The sequence below is a fragment of the Cebus imitator genome, unplaced genomic scaffold (genome assembly GCF_001604975.1).
Source record: "Cebus imitator isolate Cc_AM_T3 unplaced genomic scaffold, Cebus_imitator-1.0 Scaffold693, whole genome shotgun sequence".
NCBI lineage: Eukaryota > Metazoa > Chordata > Mammalia > Primates > Cebidae > Cebus > Cebus imitator.
In genome coordinates this window covers 304,313-322,312 of record NW_016108008.1, presented here as the reverse complement: position 1 = coordinate 322,312, position 18,000 = coordinate 304,313, and the positions used below count along the sequence as shown (strand labels likewise).

General features: G+C 39.2%; 1 protein-coding gene across 3 annotated transcripts in view; it reads left to right on the top strand.

Annotated features, from left to right (window-relative positions):
- Window positions 1-18,000, top strand: part of PDE4B (phosphodiesterase 4B) — a 446,198-nt gene that overhangs the window by 329,209 nt on the left and 98,989 nt on the right. For 2 of the 3 annotated variants that reach the window (XM_017518639.1, XM_017518640.2), the window contains 3 exons: window positions 1,047-1,083; window positions 1,193-1,263; window positions 7,046-7,095. In XM_017518639.1, coding sequence (XP_017374128.1) covers window positions 1,047-1,083; window positions 1,193-1,263; window positions 7,046-7,095 — 158 coding nt within the window. Of the gene's footprint in view, window positions 1-1,046; window positions 1,084-1,192; window positions 1,264-7,045; window positions 7,096-12,391; window positions 12,497-18,000 lie in introns of those variants that run through there. The other variant, XM_037734954.1, reaches the window with a different exon arrangement.

Below are 18,000 nucleotides of genomic sequence, written 5' to 3'. Positions count from 1 at the left end.
AAGAGGTCAAGTTAAAAGCTTGTGATAGAGGCAAGGCCCAGGTGGACGTATGTGTTGTTTGACTTGGAAGCCCCAGGCGTCGCATGGTGCCTGGTACAGGGCACATGATTAATAATTATTGGTTGCACTAATGTAGTTAATAAAGAAGGTGTCATATTTGTGTGATGATTATGAGGACAGGGAAGGTAGGCTAGACAGTGAGGGAAGTTCACTGTTCCTAGCTTCTGTGCTGCTATAATGATTCACACTGTAATAGCAAATTGGCCTAATTTTGTGACTATAGCTCATACCAACATGTCTTCTAGTATCTTCAATAGAGAACTTGCTGAATGTGGGTTTAAGTAGATTTCTCAAAGCATATGCCAGGGAGACAGCATGCACTTCTGAAAACAGATTTTCAACTCTTCCTAAATACAGATTTATATAACACTATCAGTTCTTTGGGACAAAATGAGTGACTATGGTATGACTATGATGGGTTCAGCCACATACTTCTATTGAAAGCTTTTCCTTAGGTACTTTAAGAAAAAAGTTATATTAAAAACAAAAAGTAATGGGATTCCCAGACAGAAATCTGTGTTTAAATGGCTTTAAGGCTGTGGTTCAAATCAACAAAAGCCAGGAAATCCAAAGTTAACCTTTATCCAGACTGTTATACCGTTTTTTCCAACTGTGTGTGTCCCTGTGAGCAGCCCTCCCTTTGAATTTCCTGGCTCTGGCAACCAAAATCCACAAGTCACTTTGAATTACAGTACTCTGGATCTGTTATTTAATAGGAATATATCCTGAGGATATATGCTTACTTGCAAATGCTTTTATGTGTAGTCACTGTAAATTCAGGAATCATGAATCTCGTACTAATTTTTTCCTTTCAAGCTCTTGGGATACACTTTCATGCCAAATTGTGAGTCCTGCCTTATAGCCAGGTACAAGGACTTGTATAACCTTTGTGTTGTTAACACTGATAACATTTAATATTATAGATTATATGTCACAGTTATAATTCAAGTAAATTTCTAAAGGTTGTTTTTTCCTCTTTTCACCAGACACGGCGATGACTTGATTGTAACTCCTTTTGCCCAGGTACGTATTATGCTGGTCCTGGCTTGCTTTCACTGTTGCTGATTTCGAAGTCTGAACATGGCCATTTGTCTTCTTTGGTCCTTAATCATTTGAAATATTTTTCTTGTAGGTCCTTGCCAGCTTGCGAAGTGTGAGAAACAACTTCACTATACTAACAAACCTTCATGGTACATCTAACAAGTAAGCATTGACTTTTTTGTTGCATTTGAATCCCTAATATAAAGGCAAAAAATATTGAAGAGCATTTTAAAAAATACAACTATTACATGGAAAATTGCATTCTAAGCTAAGTTAGTATACACAATGAAATTTGAAAATAGGATGGAGCACCGTAGTATTTTAGAACTCATACAATATTAAAAGTAATCTAGTCTGGGTCTTATTAGTCTTTAGTTCACAAATGAAAGAGCAAGAAGAGGATTTTATTTTTTGTTGACTTTTATATTTACCACTTTGACCAGTAAGGGCCATAAATTCTATTAATGGTCATTTGGAATAAGTTATTAATGAATTCAGATATTCAAACTTAAAATTATATGTAGCAGAAAGTTCAAGTTCAATTTGCCTATTTTTTTATTGTATATAATATGTAACAACTTCATGTAGTTTAATAAATAAGAGTAGGATTATCACCTCCTCCACCTTCAATTAATTTAAATTAATATTGCCAATCCTTGATCTACTTATCTACAAAATAAAGGTTCGAACTTTATATTCCTTGCAGTAACACTCTCTCTAAAATCATTTCAAATATTTGTGCCTAAGCTAAGTGCTATTAAGTTCACTCACCTGCATGTTTTAAAAAGTTATCACAGAGCCCAGAGAGTCATAAAACCCACGATCCTGGAATGAGAGGTCTGGAGGAAGCCTTTGATACCATTGATTCTCTTTCTTTTACAGAAGGAGAAACCTAAGCTCTCAAGAATCCAGTGACTTGCAAACAACCCCCCACCCCATAAGTTAGAGACACATCAAGGCCAAAACCTACATCTGATTTTTCAGCCAGTGTTCACTACAGAGTATCCTATCTCGCCGGTCTCTGTGAAATTCTTTATCAGCCCTTTACTTTGCTTTCATACAAATTTTCATAGAATAGATTTGTTAAAAGTGGGAGTAAACCCTGCTTTGAATGTTTGCTTTTCCTTTCATTATTTTATGACTAGGCCTTCTCGTGAGATGACTCTGTATACTCTGATCAAGCTTCTATGTGAGTGATCTTTCTCACATGTTCTATGACTGCGTCACCCTCCAGCTTGAGGCATTTCAGTGGTCCAGTGTTATCATTAAGATAAAGTTCAGATGCTGGTGCTTGGTACCCAAGACAAATTAATTTGATTGATAGTTACTTGGGTTTCTATTTAGTGCAATGTATATGAAATCTAGAGACTTGTCCCAGCCTCTTTTGGAGTGGAACTCCATTTATTTATTTATTACTTATTTATTTATTTAACATATCTATTTATCCATCCAACAAGTATTTATTCAATACATACTATTCATTCATAGATAGATATATGCATTTAACAAATAACTACTAAGCGCCCCCATCAGTACCACACACTGGTAATGTAATAGTGACCAGAATAGACAAGTTCTCTGCTCTTTTAGGGCTTACATTCTAATATGAAGTGCTGAAGGATGCAGTGTAAACAATCAGACCAGGTCTCTAGCCACATGGAATTATTTTCAATACTCATGGTCTGTTGTTCTCTGCATGCTGTCTTCTCTATCCTAATTATGAACTTACTGTTCTTTCTTCCTAAAATGTCTCTTTCCACTTGCCGGTGTCTGCTTGGCCAAATCCTGATTGTCTTTATGTGTCACCTCTAGAATCACCTTCACCGAGATGCTTTCCCTGATCTCATCAAGCCTGGCTGAGTGGCCCTCATTTGGACCCAGAGCACTCTGAACACTTTATCACTAGCTTTATGGACCTCTGCCCACCACTAGATTGTGTGCCCCTTAGGAGTAAGAATTGTGTTTAGTTTTTCCTGAATTCCCAAGAATAGCAGAATGCCTGACATACAGTTTATGCTCCACAAAAATCCATCACATATATGAATTTCTGAATAAATAATTGTTAGAGGAAAGACCACCAATTATTTAGAATATCATATTTGCAGGAGGGATCCTTCTCTATTGTTTTTTCCTGGTAGGATATGGCCTCTGGAGCCATGGTTACTGGCTTCATAGCCCATTTCTGCTCCTTTGAAAATGATGCATTTCAGCAAGCTAATTACCCACTCTATTTTTCCGTTTTCTAATGTGTAAAAGAGGGTTATTGTGAGGATTAAATGAATTGATATTTGCAAAGCACTTAAGACAGAATCTTGCACGAAGTAGGTGCTCAATAAATGTGAGCTATTACAATGGATTGTTACATTGCTCTTGCTGAATCCAGAAGTAGTGTAACACTTTGGGGTTTTCATATCTGTTATGTCAGCTAAGATCACCATAAATGATATTCATGAAATTGAACAAATGAATATCATATGCATATGAATATTGTTACCGCCCACTCCATGAATAAGGAAACAAACCTTGGGGAGATTCAATGACTTGGGCAAGAACATACAGCTTCTAGTGGGCAACAGAGGTTTCCTTGAAACCTGGAATCCTAACTGTCACTGCAGTACTCTTTTCATTTGCCACATCTGTTTAAGTCTTCTGGGTTATAGGAAGAAGTCCCTGGAAGGCTTTAAAACAGAAAGACATTTAGGAAGAACTTATGGAAAAGATGAAGATCAGAAAGCCTGAAGACAGAGACAGTAGCTAAAACAGTATTTTCAGGAATTAAATGTGAGGATGTAGCTCTGAACCAAAATGATGGAGGTAGGAATGGGGAGGAAGGGATAATATGGACATATTCAAGGCTTCTTAAGCATGGTTGGACTGAGAACCACTCCACTGCACAGCACTAGGGAGAAGGTGGAGCAGATGCTGATGTTCTTATTCTTATTTGTTAGCACGGGCTTGAGGTTTTTTCCTCTGTTAGCAGTCTCAGGACATTCAGCCTAACCCTTCTGAGATTAATAAGCTGTGGCAACTGAAACTACTTTCTCAAGAATCAGTTCTTTCCATACCCTTGAGGGTTTTGGTCCTTGTGAACTTTCAGGAACCAAGTACCCCAAGACCATAATTGCCATAGCATAGCTGAAGCACAGCCCTTCCCGCACTCTGGCTAAGGACTACCCTTCAAATCATGGTCCCTTGTGTCACTTTTGGTTCAAAGCAAGCCACACTTACCACACAAAGCAGGTCTCCAGTGGTAAGATAGTACTATCTAATGAGCTTTCTCAAATTCATACCCGTGTGTACAGAGTTGATCCTGTTACTGATTGCAAGTACTACCTCATCACCAACAAAAGTTCAAGACGGGGCACATTTACCACTAGAACTTCACCAAAGGGAGTTGGAAGTGGTGCAGTCTAGCTCAGACTCATTCCTGAATCATGGATTTCAGACACCAGGGAGCTGAAATCAATTAAATAAATTAGCCATCTATGGAGCAGCCTGGCAGGGGCAGGTTGGAAAACTGAGTGTCCATTTAATGCTCTCCATTTTATTTTTAAATAGTGAATACCCTCAAACAACTGAAGAAAATCCAAGAGAAGGAACTGAAGGCAATAACATTTGCCAGGAATGGATATAACATACAGAAAGCATCCCCCCATCCCAACACACACACACGCACACACACACACACACACACACGTTATCCTAACAATTGAAACTGTAGAATTCATGTAACTCAGATATTGCTTTCTGGGATACTTGACTTTGGTTCCAGGGTACCACTCCCTGCCTTGAATGTAGCATTTAAGCAATAATTATGTCCTTGGAGTGGTTTTCATGAGACATCTGGCTAGTGTGGTTTATTGTATGAAAAGGAACTCCCACATAGAACTATACTTCTCATAAGTCAAGATTTCTTTTATCTTTTGGCTCTTTGCGCTGCATAAAAGCAGTCCATTGTCTGCTTGTGCTTTACCACCCAAAGTGTGGAAATCTCAAAGTTCCTGTTGAGGTGGTTTCCTTGCACCTTCACGAAATATCCCATTGAGGGATGCTTGATTGGGCCTGTATTTCTTGGCTGCAAATTAAAACCTACACTTCCTTTGTCCCAGGAGTTAATTTTGAAAACATGGCTTTCATATAGAATTGTTAATTCAGATAAGCATTCTTACAGCATTTGCTGACTTCAGACAGACTGCTGGAGTAATCAGGTGCATGAGTGAGTGTGTGCCCACCATTCAGAAGCCTGATATCCAGGGGATGGAGCTGGGCAAAGAGGTGTCATTCATCAAGCAACTCTGTCATCCACATCATGAATATCACCTGTGGCTATCAGGAAATCATGCAACTTCTTTATATTAACATTTTTTCAAAGAATCATTTAATCAACATGTATGTAATATTCAGGAAAGAATAACCACTTACATTTTTTTAGTATATAGCTATCCAAAATGTCTTTTATTGCTGTATGTACTTTGGCATGTGAATTAAATTAGCTGAGGACCATAAAATTTTTAACATTCAGTGCTGGAAAGAACCTAGCCAAATTTCCTCAGATTAAGTGAAGCACTATATGTAAAACTCCTCACGCAGGACCTGGTACATCATAAATCACCAGTAAATGTTAGTTGCTGCCTGCCCTCCTCAAGTGAGGAAGAAACTAAGAGATTCTGTGAATTGCCCAAGGGCTATAGAGTGGGAAGGTGCCAGAGCCAGGATTAGGATTTCTGTCTTCTTAGTCATAGTCCAGTTCTCTCTCCACTGAACTGTCATGGTCATAGTATCCTCCGTATTTATATCACCGTCTTCAACAATCAGCCACACAACTTCTTATGATTCTTCCATAAGTTAGGGACTTTGGAAACCAAGCAACCAATACGACTTTCCTCTGGCACTGTTTACAGTTTTCCGTCTGGCATTCTTATGCAATTTTCTGTCTGGCATTCTTATGCCCTACAAGCAATCATGTGGCTTACAGAACTCATTTATCCATTGAAAATGTATTGAGCCTCTTCTTTGCACCAAGTCTCACGAATAATTAACAAACCAAATAAACATTGTCCCTGTCTTTCCAAAGCTTCCACACAGAAATGTTTATCTGAATTGATAACCCTAAATAAAAGCCATATTTTCAAAATTAACTTCTGAGACAAGAAGTTCTGAGAGCCCTGCTCAATAGTATTCCTGAAAGGTTCACCAGCAATGCAGCCGGAAATGGGAGAGTCTGGTAGAAGTTGTGCAAAGCCTGAAAAGGATGGTGAGAGCAGTGAAATTGAAGGGTTGGGGGCAGAGAAAGGAAAAGAAACAAGGAAAAAAAGAAGGAGCCCCAGTACTATGTGAACAGGGGTTTGCTTGTTTCGTTTAACCCCTGACATCAGCAGGCTTGTGATGACATGGAATGACATCCCAGTTCCTCCATGTAAATACCTCTCTCTAAGTAAAGCAAGCTGGATGACTGTTGCTAGTGGTAGTGTGACCTTGGCAAGTGACTTCACGTCTCTCAGTCTCGGTCTCCTGAGGTACGAAAATTAGGGGCCTGAAGTGACTGATCGCTGAGGGTTCCTCTGGCTGTACAGTGCCCAAAGGAATTGGGACTCACTCTGACATTTCAGCTGATGCCTGAGCAAGCAACTCCTCTTCTGAGGGCCCTTGGAAGAGCAAAACATACATCAGGGTGCCAGTTGGGGACTTGGAGTAAACAGCTTCCTTCCTGCAGAGTCGGAGCATCCTGAGGCTGTGCAGAGGGAAATTCCAGGCCATCTGGATGTGAGAGAATTGTAGTCATCTACCCAGGTTACAGGACTCTGACTTCCTGAGATAGCATTATGTCACAACACAGTTCATTACGACCTGGAAAACTCCTCAGTAACCATGAGGGTGGGGTGCTGGGGGTGGAATGGGGAGTTCTGATACCCAGACTGAGTCCTTCTTTTCTCTGTCTCCACAGGAGGTCCCCAGCTGCTAGTCAGCCTCCTGTCTCCAGAGTCAACCCGCAAGGTAGGCCATGTCATAAGGTCTATCTCGATGTTTAGAGTTAGAATAATAAATGTGCCTCTTATTCAGAACAGTGTTTTACAACAGTGACATTGTTTGCATATTGTGGCTCTCAAAAGTATGTCTCTTGGTGATTTTTTTCTAAAGCACACTGGAGCTTTACCTCACTCTATTAAAACCACATTAAACGCAGTACTAAATAATTTGCCCATTGTATGCACAGGCTTTTGGAACATGATAAACGTGGGGTAATGATGCATTTCCCCCAAAGAGGAGCAGGAGGCAGAGTTGTATTGACAATGCAACTTGACCTCAGCTTGCTGGCTCCAATAAACTCCAGAAGAGCTAACCTCAAAGACCAAAGGTGCCCCATGTTGGCCTGAGGGCTCCTGCCGATATGTTAGTGGTTCCGCTCTTAGTGTCAACTATAGATCCCACTTGAATCTACATCCATTCCAGGTGTGAAACCAAAGGCTCTTTCCAGGTCACCAATCATTTCTCTTGGAGGGCATCCAACTTTGTTCCTCAATGGTGGTATTTTTTTTTTTTTTTTCCGAAGAACTTAACCTCTCATCTTTCGGGACAGTGCATCCACTTTTCTTGGTGTGTTGAGAGCTGCAGAGAGGAAGGGCCACCTTGAAGGAACACCATGGAGTTGTGTTGAACTGAAATAATTCTTCACACAAAATGCAACCTGTTCTATGACGTTTTTAAAAGTCCAAATAGGGTTTCCTCCTAAATCTGTTCCCTACTATTGTAGCAGGAAATTTAAAACCACAGGAGAAACAATTAAGATGAACTCACACTGAGATCACCTCACACCTGACACCTAGCAATGCCTCGCATGGTTTTCTATTTCCAGCACTGCTTCATTCATACTTACAGTCTTTCTCACTTGGTGGTTGTTTTCTTACTGGTACCATGATCATAGGTGTAACGGAAGTATTACAAAAGTTCAGCTTCTAAAAGAAGGGAACAAAAGCAGCTGATTCTATTGGCTCATTGACTTCTGAAGTATTTGTGGCGCAAGCTTTTAAAAATACTTTTATAAGAGAAAGACTGAGAATGAGAATAAAATTGAAAGAAAGATATCAAGTAAAGGTGAGTTTACTCTAGAACCCTGAAATACAAAGAAATACAATGAAATACAAAGAAATAAATAGTACTCTATGGAATTCAAAAACCTAATGTCCTGCTGCGTGTACTGTTTCCTTTAGAGCTTTTATAAAAAGAAACAAAATACGATGTTTTAATATACAACTTGTGTTACACACTTGGAGATCAAAGGAAGTCGTTTTGAAACTCCAGTCATTTCATCATATTGGCCTACCAGTGAGGCAATGTTGCTCACATTTCTGTTAGACAAATTTACATCAATTTGAATATTTAGACTATGTTTTCTTTTTCTTATAATAAATAAACAAACATTAGGAGAATATGTAAAATTTATGGTTCTATAAATTAGCTTATTATCCAAAGATGTGGCTGGAAAGATCATCTTGTGATTATTGGCACAGCAGCTACAGCTTGACAAGTAGAGATTCTTTTGATAAATTCTTCTCGAACAATAAAGCAAAGAAATGACAATACCACTTAGCCAATTTGTTTCCTTCTGTCTCTGTGGCAAACTACAAAAATCCTGGCTTTTCACTGCAAAGAGAATTTAGTGAGACCAATTATTACGTAATTATGGGTTTCAAAATCTCCTTAACGTTTAGCCACGGTTAGAAAAGGAAGGAGGAGACACACATCCCGTGTTTTGTTCTTATTATCAGCTTAAATAAGTCAGGCAGATTTTTCCTGTTATTTTAATATTTATCAGCATATGACAAAGAGGCGTGTTTAAATAGAAACTTTAAAGGGGAATGAAAAGTAAGTGGCTCTGAGCAAACAGAATTGAGAACTGGAGTGCTGCTTCAACACAGATTTTTCATGATATTAAAATCAGGTTTTTACTTGTCAGTACTGATGTTGAATTCATGTATTTCAATTGAAAGCTAAGATAAAAGGTACAAGAAATCTACAATAATTTAAACAGATTTAGAAACAACTCAGTTTGCCAGAGAGCCTGACTTAGATAACTCAAGTCTTGTATAGAAGCAATTGAGAGAGAGAGAGAGAGAGAGAGAGAGAGAGAAATACCAAATCTTGAGGCTTCATTTTTTTTTAACATATAAATGAGAAAAAATGCAATTTATTTCAAAAGTTAATTGTCAGAAACCATGGTAAATTGGTACATTTACTTTTACAAACTGACTTTTAACTGAAATATTACATGGATAAATCAAAGGAAATCTCTCCGTTTGAAATACTCTTCTTTGGCCAAGTGTGGTGGCTCACACCTGTAATCCCAGTACTTTGGGAGGCCGAGGTGGCCGGATAACAAGGTCAGGAGATTGAGACCATCCTGGCCAACATGGTGAAACCCCATCTCTACTAAAACACAAAAACAATTAGCTGGGCATGGTGGCACACGCCTGTACTCTCAGCTACTCGGGAGGCTGAGGCAGGAGAATCACCTCAACCCAGGAGACGGAGGTTGCAGTGAGCCAAGATCACGCCACTGCACTCCAGCTGAGCAACAAAGCAAGACTCTGTCTCAAAAAATAATAATAATAATAATAAAGGAAAAAAAGAAATACCCTTCTTCTCACTATCCAACCAAGGTTCTTATCAGCTGTCATGCCTCGATGCAAATGTCCTTACTTTGCAAAGACATCTTACTTTTTTTAAGTTTGCGTAATTGCTCCTTTTTTGTGCTGTGGCAACAATTTAATTCTCTGATATACTTTAATTCATGGCTTCTTGTATGTCTTTCCCATTGGAGATAAAGCTCTTGAAGACAGGGTTGTCCCTTATCTATCTTTTTTATCACTCATGGTGCTTTAGCGTAATTATTTTCACATAGTAGGAACACAGTAAGTGTTGAATTGACCAGGAGCACTACATAAAATTTGGGGACTTTATGTGAAGGAAAATACATATAAAATTCTAATAATGAGCCAGTATTTTTATTTCTATTGCTATGAAAAGTATTCAAATTGTATTTTTTTACTATTAAAAATCAGTTATTGCACTGAAATTAATAGAGGTTTGAAAAACACTCTTTAACTGCTTCTATATGTCACTGTGTTCATAGAGGTTTTGACCCAAAAGAGTGAAATCTTAGAAAATGGCATTTAGTGCTTTGAATAAGATAGCTAGAGTGCAGCAATGGAGAATTTTAAGCCCAGAAATAACAATGAGGAAGCCATATGCTCCCAGGTTGAGGAGAAAGATGCTGTAAATCCTCCTGGGGGTGCTGAAAATGCCAATGTAGAGTTTAATGAGCATCTCAATTTGTTTCACATTTTGTCTTTCACAAGCATGAATTCCAGGCTCTCCCTACATAGTACTCAAGGATTGAAACAGAAAAGAAAAAATAGAAGAAGGAAGAAAATTCCAAAACAAGGCAGGAACTTGAATTCTGTCAGCTGTACATATTCACAATGGAAAATTGAAGTAATTCTCAGGATTTTGGGTCCCAAAACTATTTTCAACAGGAAATTGGGGTGCATGTATACACACGTGTGGTGTGATAATTCTCACTTTTTCCACTTCATCCTATCATTTGCTCTTCAGTAGTGATTACACATATGTCATGACAGTAAAAATTTACTAAATAGATAAATTATCAAGTGTTCACTGTATTTACAAAATGATTTTTTGCTTTATAGAAGGATTGGAGAAATATTCTTTTAAGGGCCAGCACATCTGAGTCATATAAATGTGACTTGTTGTAAAATGATATGTATCATGTATGCAATTTTTTAGCAGCCAACTTGATACATAAGGTGGGGTGCTCTATACTAAATTTATTTTTCTAAAATTTATCAGTAAATTTACTAAGCAAAAATATCACCACTGGTAACAGATCAGTTTAGATGTTATTAAAAACAGCACAGAAGTCTATGGGTCTTTGAAAATGACAGCAAACTATAGCACCAAGATGACTAGGGAGTCACTTTGAAGACTTCAAGCCAGATTGCTGCAGATACTAAGTCTTTCAAAGCCCAGATATCCATAGCCTTGCTTTATGGTGGTTTTCAACATCAGTCAATTAGAAGGCCTTTCAAGAAAAGACTGTGTTCGGAGAAATAGGATGAGGCAGTATAGGTCTTTCCAGTAAAGCCTGAAATAGGTTGGTATATGTGAGAAACAGACTTAATTAAGATTTTTCCAGTGCTCACGGAATGCATTTCTTTTAATATGTGTCTAGGTCACTTTGGGCAGGAAATGGCTTTTTATCAGTTGATAAAATGGAAGAAGAGGCTTTCTCCTAGGAAACCTATTTCTCCATATGGGTTCTGCCCATAGCTTTACTTGATTATGACTATCCTTCCGGAAGTTCATGTGGGTGTACCAGTTGCGGGGTCTGTTCAAGTAGTGGACAAGAGGGCCAGTGAGCTATCTTTGATTTTAAGGAATTCGGAAAGTCATGACATTGATTCAGCTCTCATTCTTTGCCAGAGCTTTAGGACCTGCGATGAGACAGGATCTATGTGTGCATGGGTAAAGGGTTCTCTGAGAACCACAGCAATAGCCTGAGAGTGGTGCTGCGTCAGATGACTGGAAATGAAGCCCAGCATAAGCAGAACCTTTGCTTAGTTTCTGCATTAAGCAAGAACTGTCAGGCAGGATTACAACACTTATGGACAAATAGGAGTAAAATCAATCTTGTGACCAAAGGCTGTGACCAGTCATGATAAAGGAAGGATTGGAGAGAATTATAAGAAGAAAGAAAAAAAAAATGAAAGGAAAGGAAAAAGAAAAATCAGAAATGTCAAATGATGTTTTCTTCCTTATTCTGAATTTTGTGTGCTGAATTATTGGAATAATTGCCTTAATTACTTACCTTCGTTGTTTAGACAGCATGCATATAAAATGATAGTACAAATGCACCAGAAAAGCCCCAGTAATTTTGAGAATAATTTTCCAAATGATTGTTTTGTAATAATTGCTTTTGTCTAAAATAGCCCTCTTGTGAAAGTTTACCCCAGAGCATCAACATTGAGCTGTTTGTATTGATTTGCAGTTATTTTTACATATCTAAAATTAAGTATTGGTAGCCGCAAAAACATTAATAAGTCAGCTAAAGTGCAAAAGTTAAAATGTTTCCCTTAAGCAGATATTGACAAATATAACACCCTGCTTATTATGGTTATTTCACTAGTTCAAAATTAATTTGAAAATTTAGCATAAATATTTTTTCTCTTTGAATGAAACCGATAAGACCTGCATCTAATTTCTCACTAGCTGCCTGAACAGTTGAGTCCGTTCCGTGTTGACTCCACTTCACGTTTTTGTACTGCTGAGAAACACCATCCACCCACCCTCCCCTTGAAAGTTGGAATCATGCTTGTTAGTAAGTATTTCAGTTATGCTATTGACGTCAATGGAGTCATTAAATAGATTGCTGGCCCTCCCAAAGGCAAATCGCTGCCAGGGACCTAGATACAGACACGTTTTTTACAAAGACAACCATCAGGTTTTGCTATAGCAGTAAGCCAGAGAAAGGGAAAAGTTTATACTGTAGCAGACCTATCTCCAAACACAGTTTCTTTCTTTCTTTTGCATTTTAGTTCCGGCCTTTCTTTCTCTTTGGTTACAGTAGGATCAAGCAGATACCCAGATATTGTTGCCTGAATGTTTTGTGTGCAAAAGCATCTCCTGTAATTGAGACCATAAAGGGAATACTCTGCTTTTAAAAATGAGTCTCACCTTTTGCTCTACCCAGCCCACCTTGATGTTGATTTGGTTGCATAAATTATCGAGGCAAATCACTGTTGTCTGCCATTAAGGTTGTATTTGATATGTAGTTCCCTGAATAAACAGTCTCCTCCAAAAACACACACACATATTTTTGTCCTTTCTGCCGTCTCTGCGTGGCATGTAGCTGCATCCCCTTCTCTATGAATCAACCTTTATGCAGTTAGCACTGTGCTGTAGCATCAGGGATCTGCAGCAAAGGGTGGAGGAGGAGACTGGGAAGAAAGCTTCACTTCTCTCAGCTGCCTCATCTGCAGCACTCCCACAGGAGGCTGTCCACGTGCCTGTGTCCTCCCAAACCCCAGCTGCTGCCTGTCTCGAGCCTGGTCATGCAGCTCCCAGGCGTGGCAGACAGAGCTCTTTAGGAAACATCTGCCTCTTTCTGGGCATTCTTGACAGCTCTATTTACCTGCACAGCCCCAGGAGTCAGAGCCAGAGATTCACCTCACGCATCTGGACTCTTCCACCTCTGGGATCGAGGTTAAGGGAGCCATCTTGAGCAGACAGATTTCTTCAAATCTGGTTGTCAGAATCTATCCCATTGACTTTAGAACTCATTTCCCCATTCAGTCTTTGTTCCTTCACTCCCTGGACGCCCCCAGTCCCATTACTTACAAGCAAGTATGCCAGACATCTGACTACCCCTGATAATCCCTTTTGGTTCATCTAGAGACCCAAATTCATCCGCTACACCACTGTCCCTTTTCCTGTGTTCCTGACTTTGAGTAGCATCTTCAGCATCCACCCTTTTATCTCCCCCTTCACCTACCACAGCCAATTCCTTTAGTCTCTTCCTCTAATCTTTCTTTGTCCTTTTCTCTCCTACTTTCTCTGCCTTTGTTTATTGTTCCATCATCCTGTGCCTAAAGCATTATGGTGGCCCTCCAATTTAGATTATTGTCCTCTTTCTTTCTGGTACTAGAATTATTCTTATAAACCCCAGATATGATTATATTATTTTCTGTTTTAGCTATACTTTTCCTTCAAGATAAGACCTAAACATCTCACCAGGCAGGCAAATGCCTTTAGAATTTCCTTCTAACTCTTTCTTTGTCCTCTTCTCCCACTTTACACTGCCACCCCCATGCACAGCTGATGGCTGAAGTGCATTGAATATACGTCCCTGAAATACCCCAGGATCTTCTTGCCTTCCTACCTTCACATATGCTGTTCCTCCTACCTGGTTGCCTTTTCCCCAAAATATCATTTACATATTCAGCTTAGGGATTTTTTTTCACATTGTCACTTTGAACAAATTCTATATATCATCTGATTCTTGGATTCAGGATTAAAATAAATATGCAGTCCCAATCCAGGACCTCATCCCTGATATATATTATGGATGTAGAAACATTACTTCCTTTACCCATTTCCATCTAGAAAGTGCCTTTTAATCCCTCATCTTCTGGATCTACCTCCTGCAACTCACCCAAAATCACTCTTAATTATTACCTCAAAATCTCTATTATTATGCTTGTCATGCTGTATTATAATTATTTCATTTTTCCCATTCTTAAACCAAAAGCATCCCAAGTTCAAATACTAATCCTCTTTTTCTGTATTCTCAATTTATAGCATAAAACCTGGAACATAGTAGATGCTCAGTAAATGTTTATGGACTGAACAAACAAGAATGAATTAATGCCCATACCTGAACCAGATAAGATTAGAAAGGAAGTGGTGCACGTATTGGGCTTTGTTCAGGCTTTTACCGAAATACCTGCTATCTCTCCAAACATGTGCATGGTGCTGACATCCCTTGCTAATCTTGACGACATGTGACTTTCAAGGCACTTAAAGTGAACTCTTTGTTATCCATTACTTCAGGAAGAAGTGACAGTGTTAGAAGAAATGGAAGAAAATGGAACAACTAAATATGAATTTATATCATACTGTATTGTTCTCTTAGTGCCTGGCATTGTGCTTGCCACAAAGTAGGCACTCAAGCAGCATATTGAATGGAATTGGTTTAAGAACCCAGTCAATCCTTGAGATAAGTTACTTCTCTGAGACTCAATTTTCTTGTCTGAAAAATGGGCTTTTTTTTTTTTTTGAGACGGAGTTTCGCTCTTGTTGCCCAGGCTGGAGTGCAATGGCACAGTCTCAGCTCACTGCAACTTCTGTCTCCTGGATTCAAGTGAGTCTCCTTCCTCAGCCTCCGAAGTAGCTGGGATTACAGGTATGAGTAACAATGCCTGGCTAATTTTTTTTTTGTATTTTTAGTAGAGACAGGGTTTCTCCACGTTGGTCAGGCTGGTCTCGAACTCCTAATCTCAGGTGATCTGCCCTCCTTGACCTCCCAAAGTGCTGGGATTACAGGCGTGAGCCACCACACTTAGCTGAAAATGGGTATTTTAATGTTCTATATGTTAAGATCATTGTGATGGCTAAATGAGAAAAGCTTTATATAGTGATTAAGAGTGAAGACTCTGGAGTCAGACTGCCTCTTTGTGACCTTGGGACAAATTGCTTATCCTCTCTGTGTCCTAACTTCCTCATCTCCAAAATTAGGATGGAGATCGTGTGTTTTGGTTGTAAGGATTAAATATGTTCACATGTATAAAGCACCTGAACGTGCCAGTGTTAGTATTGGTGTTATGAGTGTTGTATAACATGCCTCAGAGATACCCAGCATACAGCAGGCCACCAATATGTGGTATATAACATCGCAGCCATCTGGTATCAGTAGGGAACCACTGTTGAGATCTTTCTAGAAGGTTCTAGTCTACTTCACTTTCATAATAATACAGTCTAAAAGGGATCATTTTTGAAGTGTAAGACTATTTTTTCCCTCCCAAGACCATAGAAATATGATTATATAGAAATAATTTTAGAGCTGAAGGTTGGGTTCTCCAAGTCATACATGGGAAAGCTGAGGAGTCAGGAGGGAGAATGGAGCTGACACCAAATATAAAGGGACACCCCTAAATACAGTTTTTTCTCTTAAAAGCAGAGTGTAAAAAAAAAAAGATTATTAAATTATTTAGGATTTCTGGTAAACCAAATCTTAGTTAACTGAGAGACCCATCTTGCATAAGCCTGAGAGGCTGCCATTTTATATGATAGCAAAATTACAGCTGTACAACTCATCAAAGTGTTATTGAAATACAGCTTTCAGGGTTGGTATACACCTATTCAGGCATAGGTGTTTCCATCCAGGCAGCTTAGCAGGGAGTAGCAGTAGGAGCTGGTGCAGAGCTTCCCTTTGCAGAGAAGGCAAACCCACTAGCAGAGTCCATGGAGAAGGGAAGAGGATTGGCCCCTTTGAGAAACACTTTATGCCCTCTCCAATTACTGCTAAGAAGGAAAAAGCACCCTCGTACCCATCTGAACCTCTTCTCCTCTCTTTATTGGAAGGGAGGGAGATAAAAAGGAGGTTGGGGTTAGCCTAGAGAAGAATGAATATGGAAGTTTGCTAGGAGACAAGGAAGGAAGAGGCATTGAAGTTCCCTTTTCTGCCTACTGCTTCCCCAAGAGGGTCTGATCATGGGGGCAGGGTGAATTCTGCTTGCTTGCTTCTGATCAACTGGAGGCCAACACTTTATGAGGTTGCCTCCAGAACTGTTCTCAGAAGCCAGGAGCATTTCAGGAAACAGTCTTTCACCCAAGAGAAGAGAAACAAAGCAGGGACTGTCCCCTTGAAATAGAGAACAGGCAACAGAACTCACTGGATCTTTTTCTTGGTTTATTGTCTTGACTTCCTCCCAGCCGGAGCTGTTGACAAGTACCAAAAGTGACCCATTGGAGTTTTCTATACTTTTCCTACCCCCTCTTTGGCTATGTCCACAGAGTACGCTGGGACCATGGTGATTATCCAGGTTATTTGAATCTTAGAGACAGCCACGACAGATAATGCTATTTTCTCTTTGCCCCCTCAGTTATATTTGGGGCTTCAAATTTCTAGGGTCTAGTCTGGCTAGTACTGCTGGTCTTGTAAACTAGATAATGTCCAAAGCCCTCATGTGCACCTCTGATTTCAAGAGAGGTAGGGGCTAGTGGTTATTCCATTTCTGGTATATGCTGGGCACAATGCTAGCCCCTTTGAATGCATCACCTTACATAATTCTCCAAACTAAATTTCTTTGTATATATTATTGTTCCTATTTCACATATTTGGAAAAAGAAGGCTCAGGAAGTATATGGTACTTACTCAAGACCACAAAATTCGTGTTAGAATCAGAACTGAAAGCTAGATCTGTATTTCTTGGAAACCCATGCTCTTTCCTCTACAGTCTAAACCACACTGTCTCTGCCTCCATCCCACTGTAAACCTCGGATGTTACGGCTTCTCAAGAAGGGGATGGGGAAAATGCCACAACAAGAAAGCAAAGTGGCTGGATTGCCAACAGCCTTAATAATTACCACATTCCAGAGGACTTTAATTTCTTTGTCATCTATTTTATTGTAAGTAGTAAGCTAGTGTGTAAATCTTGAGAGAAATACATCTCACGCATGTCCATCATTCATTCATTAATTTATTTAATAAATGTGTTAAAGTCATACTGTATACAAGGTATTGTGTTAGCCACTGATGATGCAGTGATGAAGAGAATGCATTCAGACCCTGATCTCATAGATCTTACAGCCCAGGAAAAGATACCCAAATAAATTTATGATTGTACACTTGATAACTGCAATGAAGGAAAGTACAGAATGCTATGATATTGACTTACTTTTTCACCTATAAAAATGGGAATAATGCTAGTACTTACCATTAGGGCTGTGGTAATATCTAAATGAGTTATTGCACATAAAGCCTTTAGAACACTGCCTGGCACCCAGTGTTAGTTAGTGTTTAATTACTATGATCATTAGTTTTATCATTATTTATCATTATCATCATTATCGTTAGTCTAGTTGTTATTGTTATCATTCTGAGGACTAAAGTAGATTCGAAAATAGGAACGAAATCTATAAATAAATGAGTTTAAACTGGAGTCCTGATCACTGAGGAGCTGGGGTAGATCAAGGGGTGGTAGTCTCTGAGAGAGTAACCAACACCTCAGAGGTGCCACAGCCAGAGACCTGGACAGTTTGAGCAACAGTAAGAGATGCAGCCAGAGAGCTTGAGAGATGCCAGGTGAAGCAAAACATTTGTAG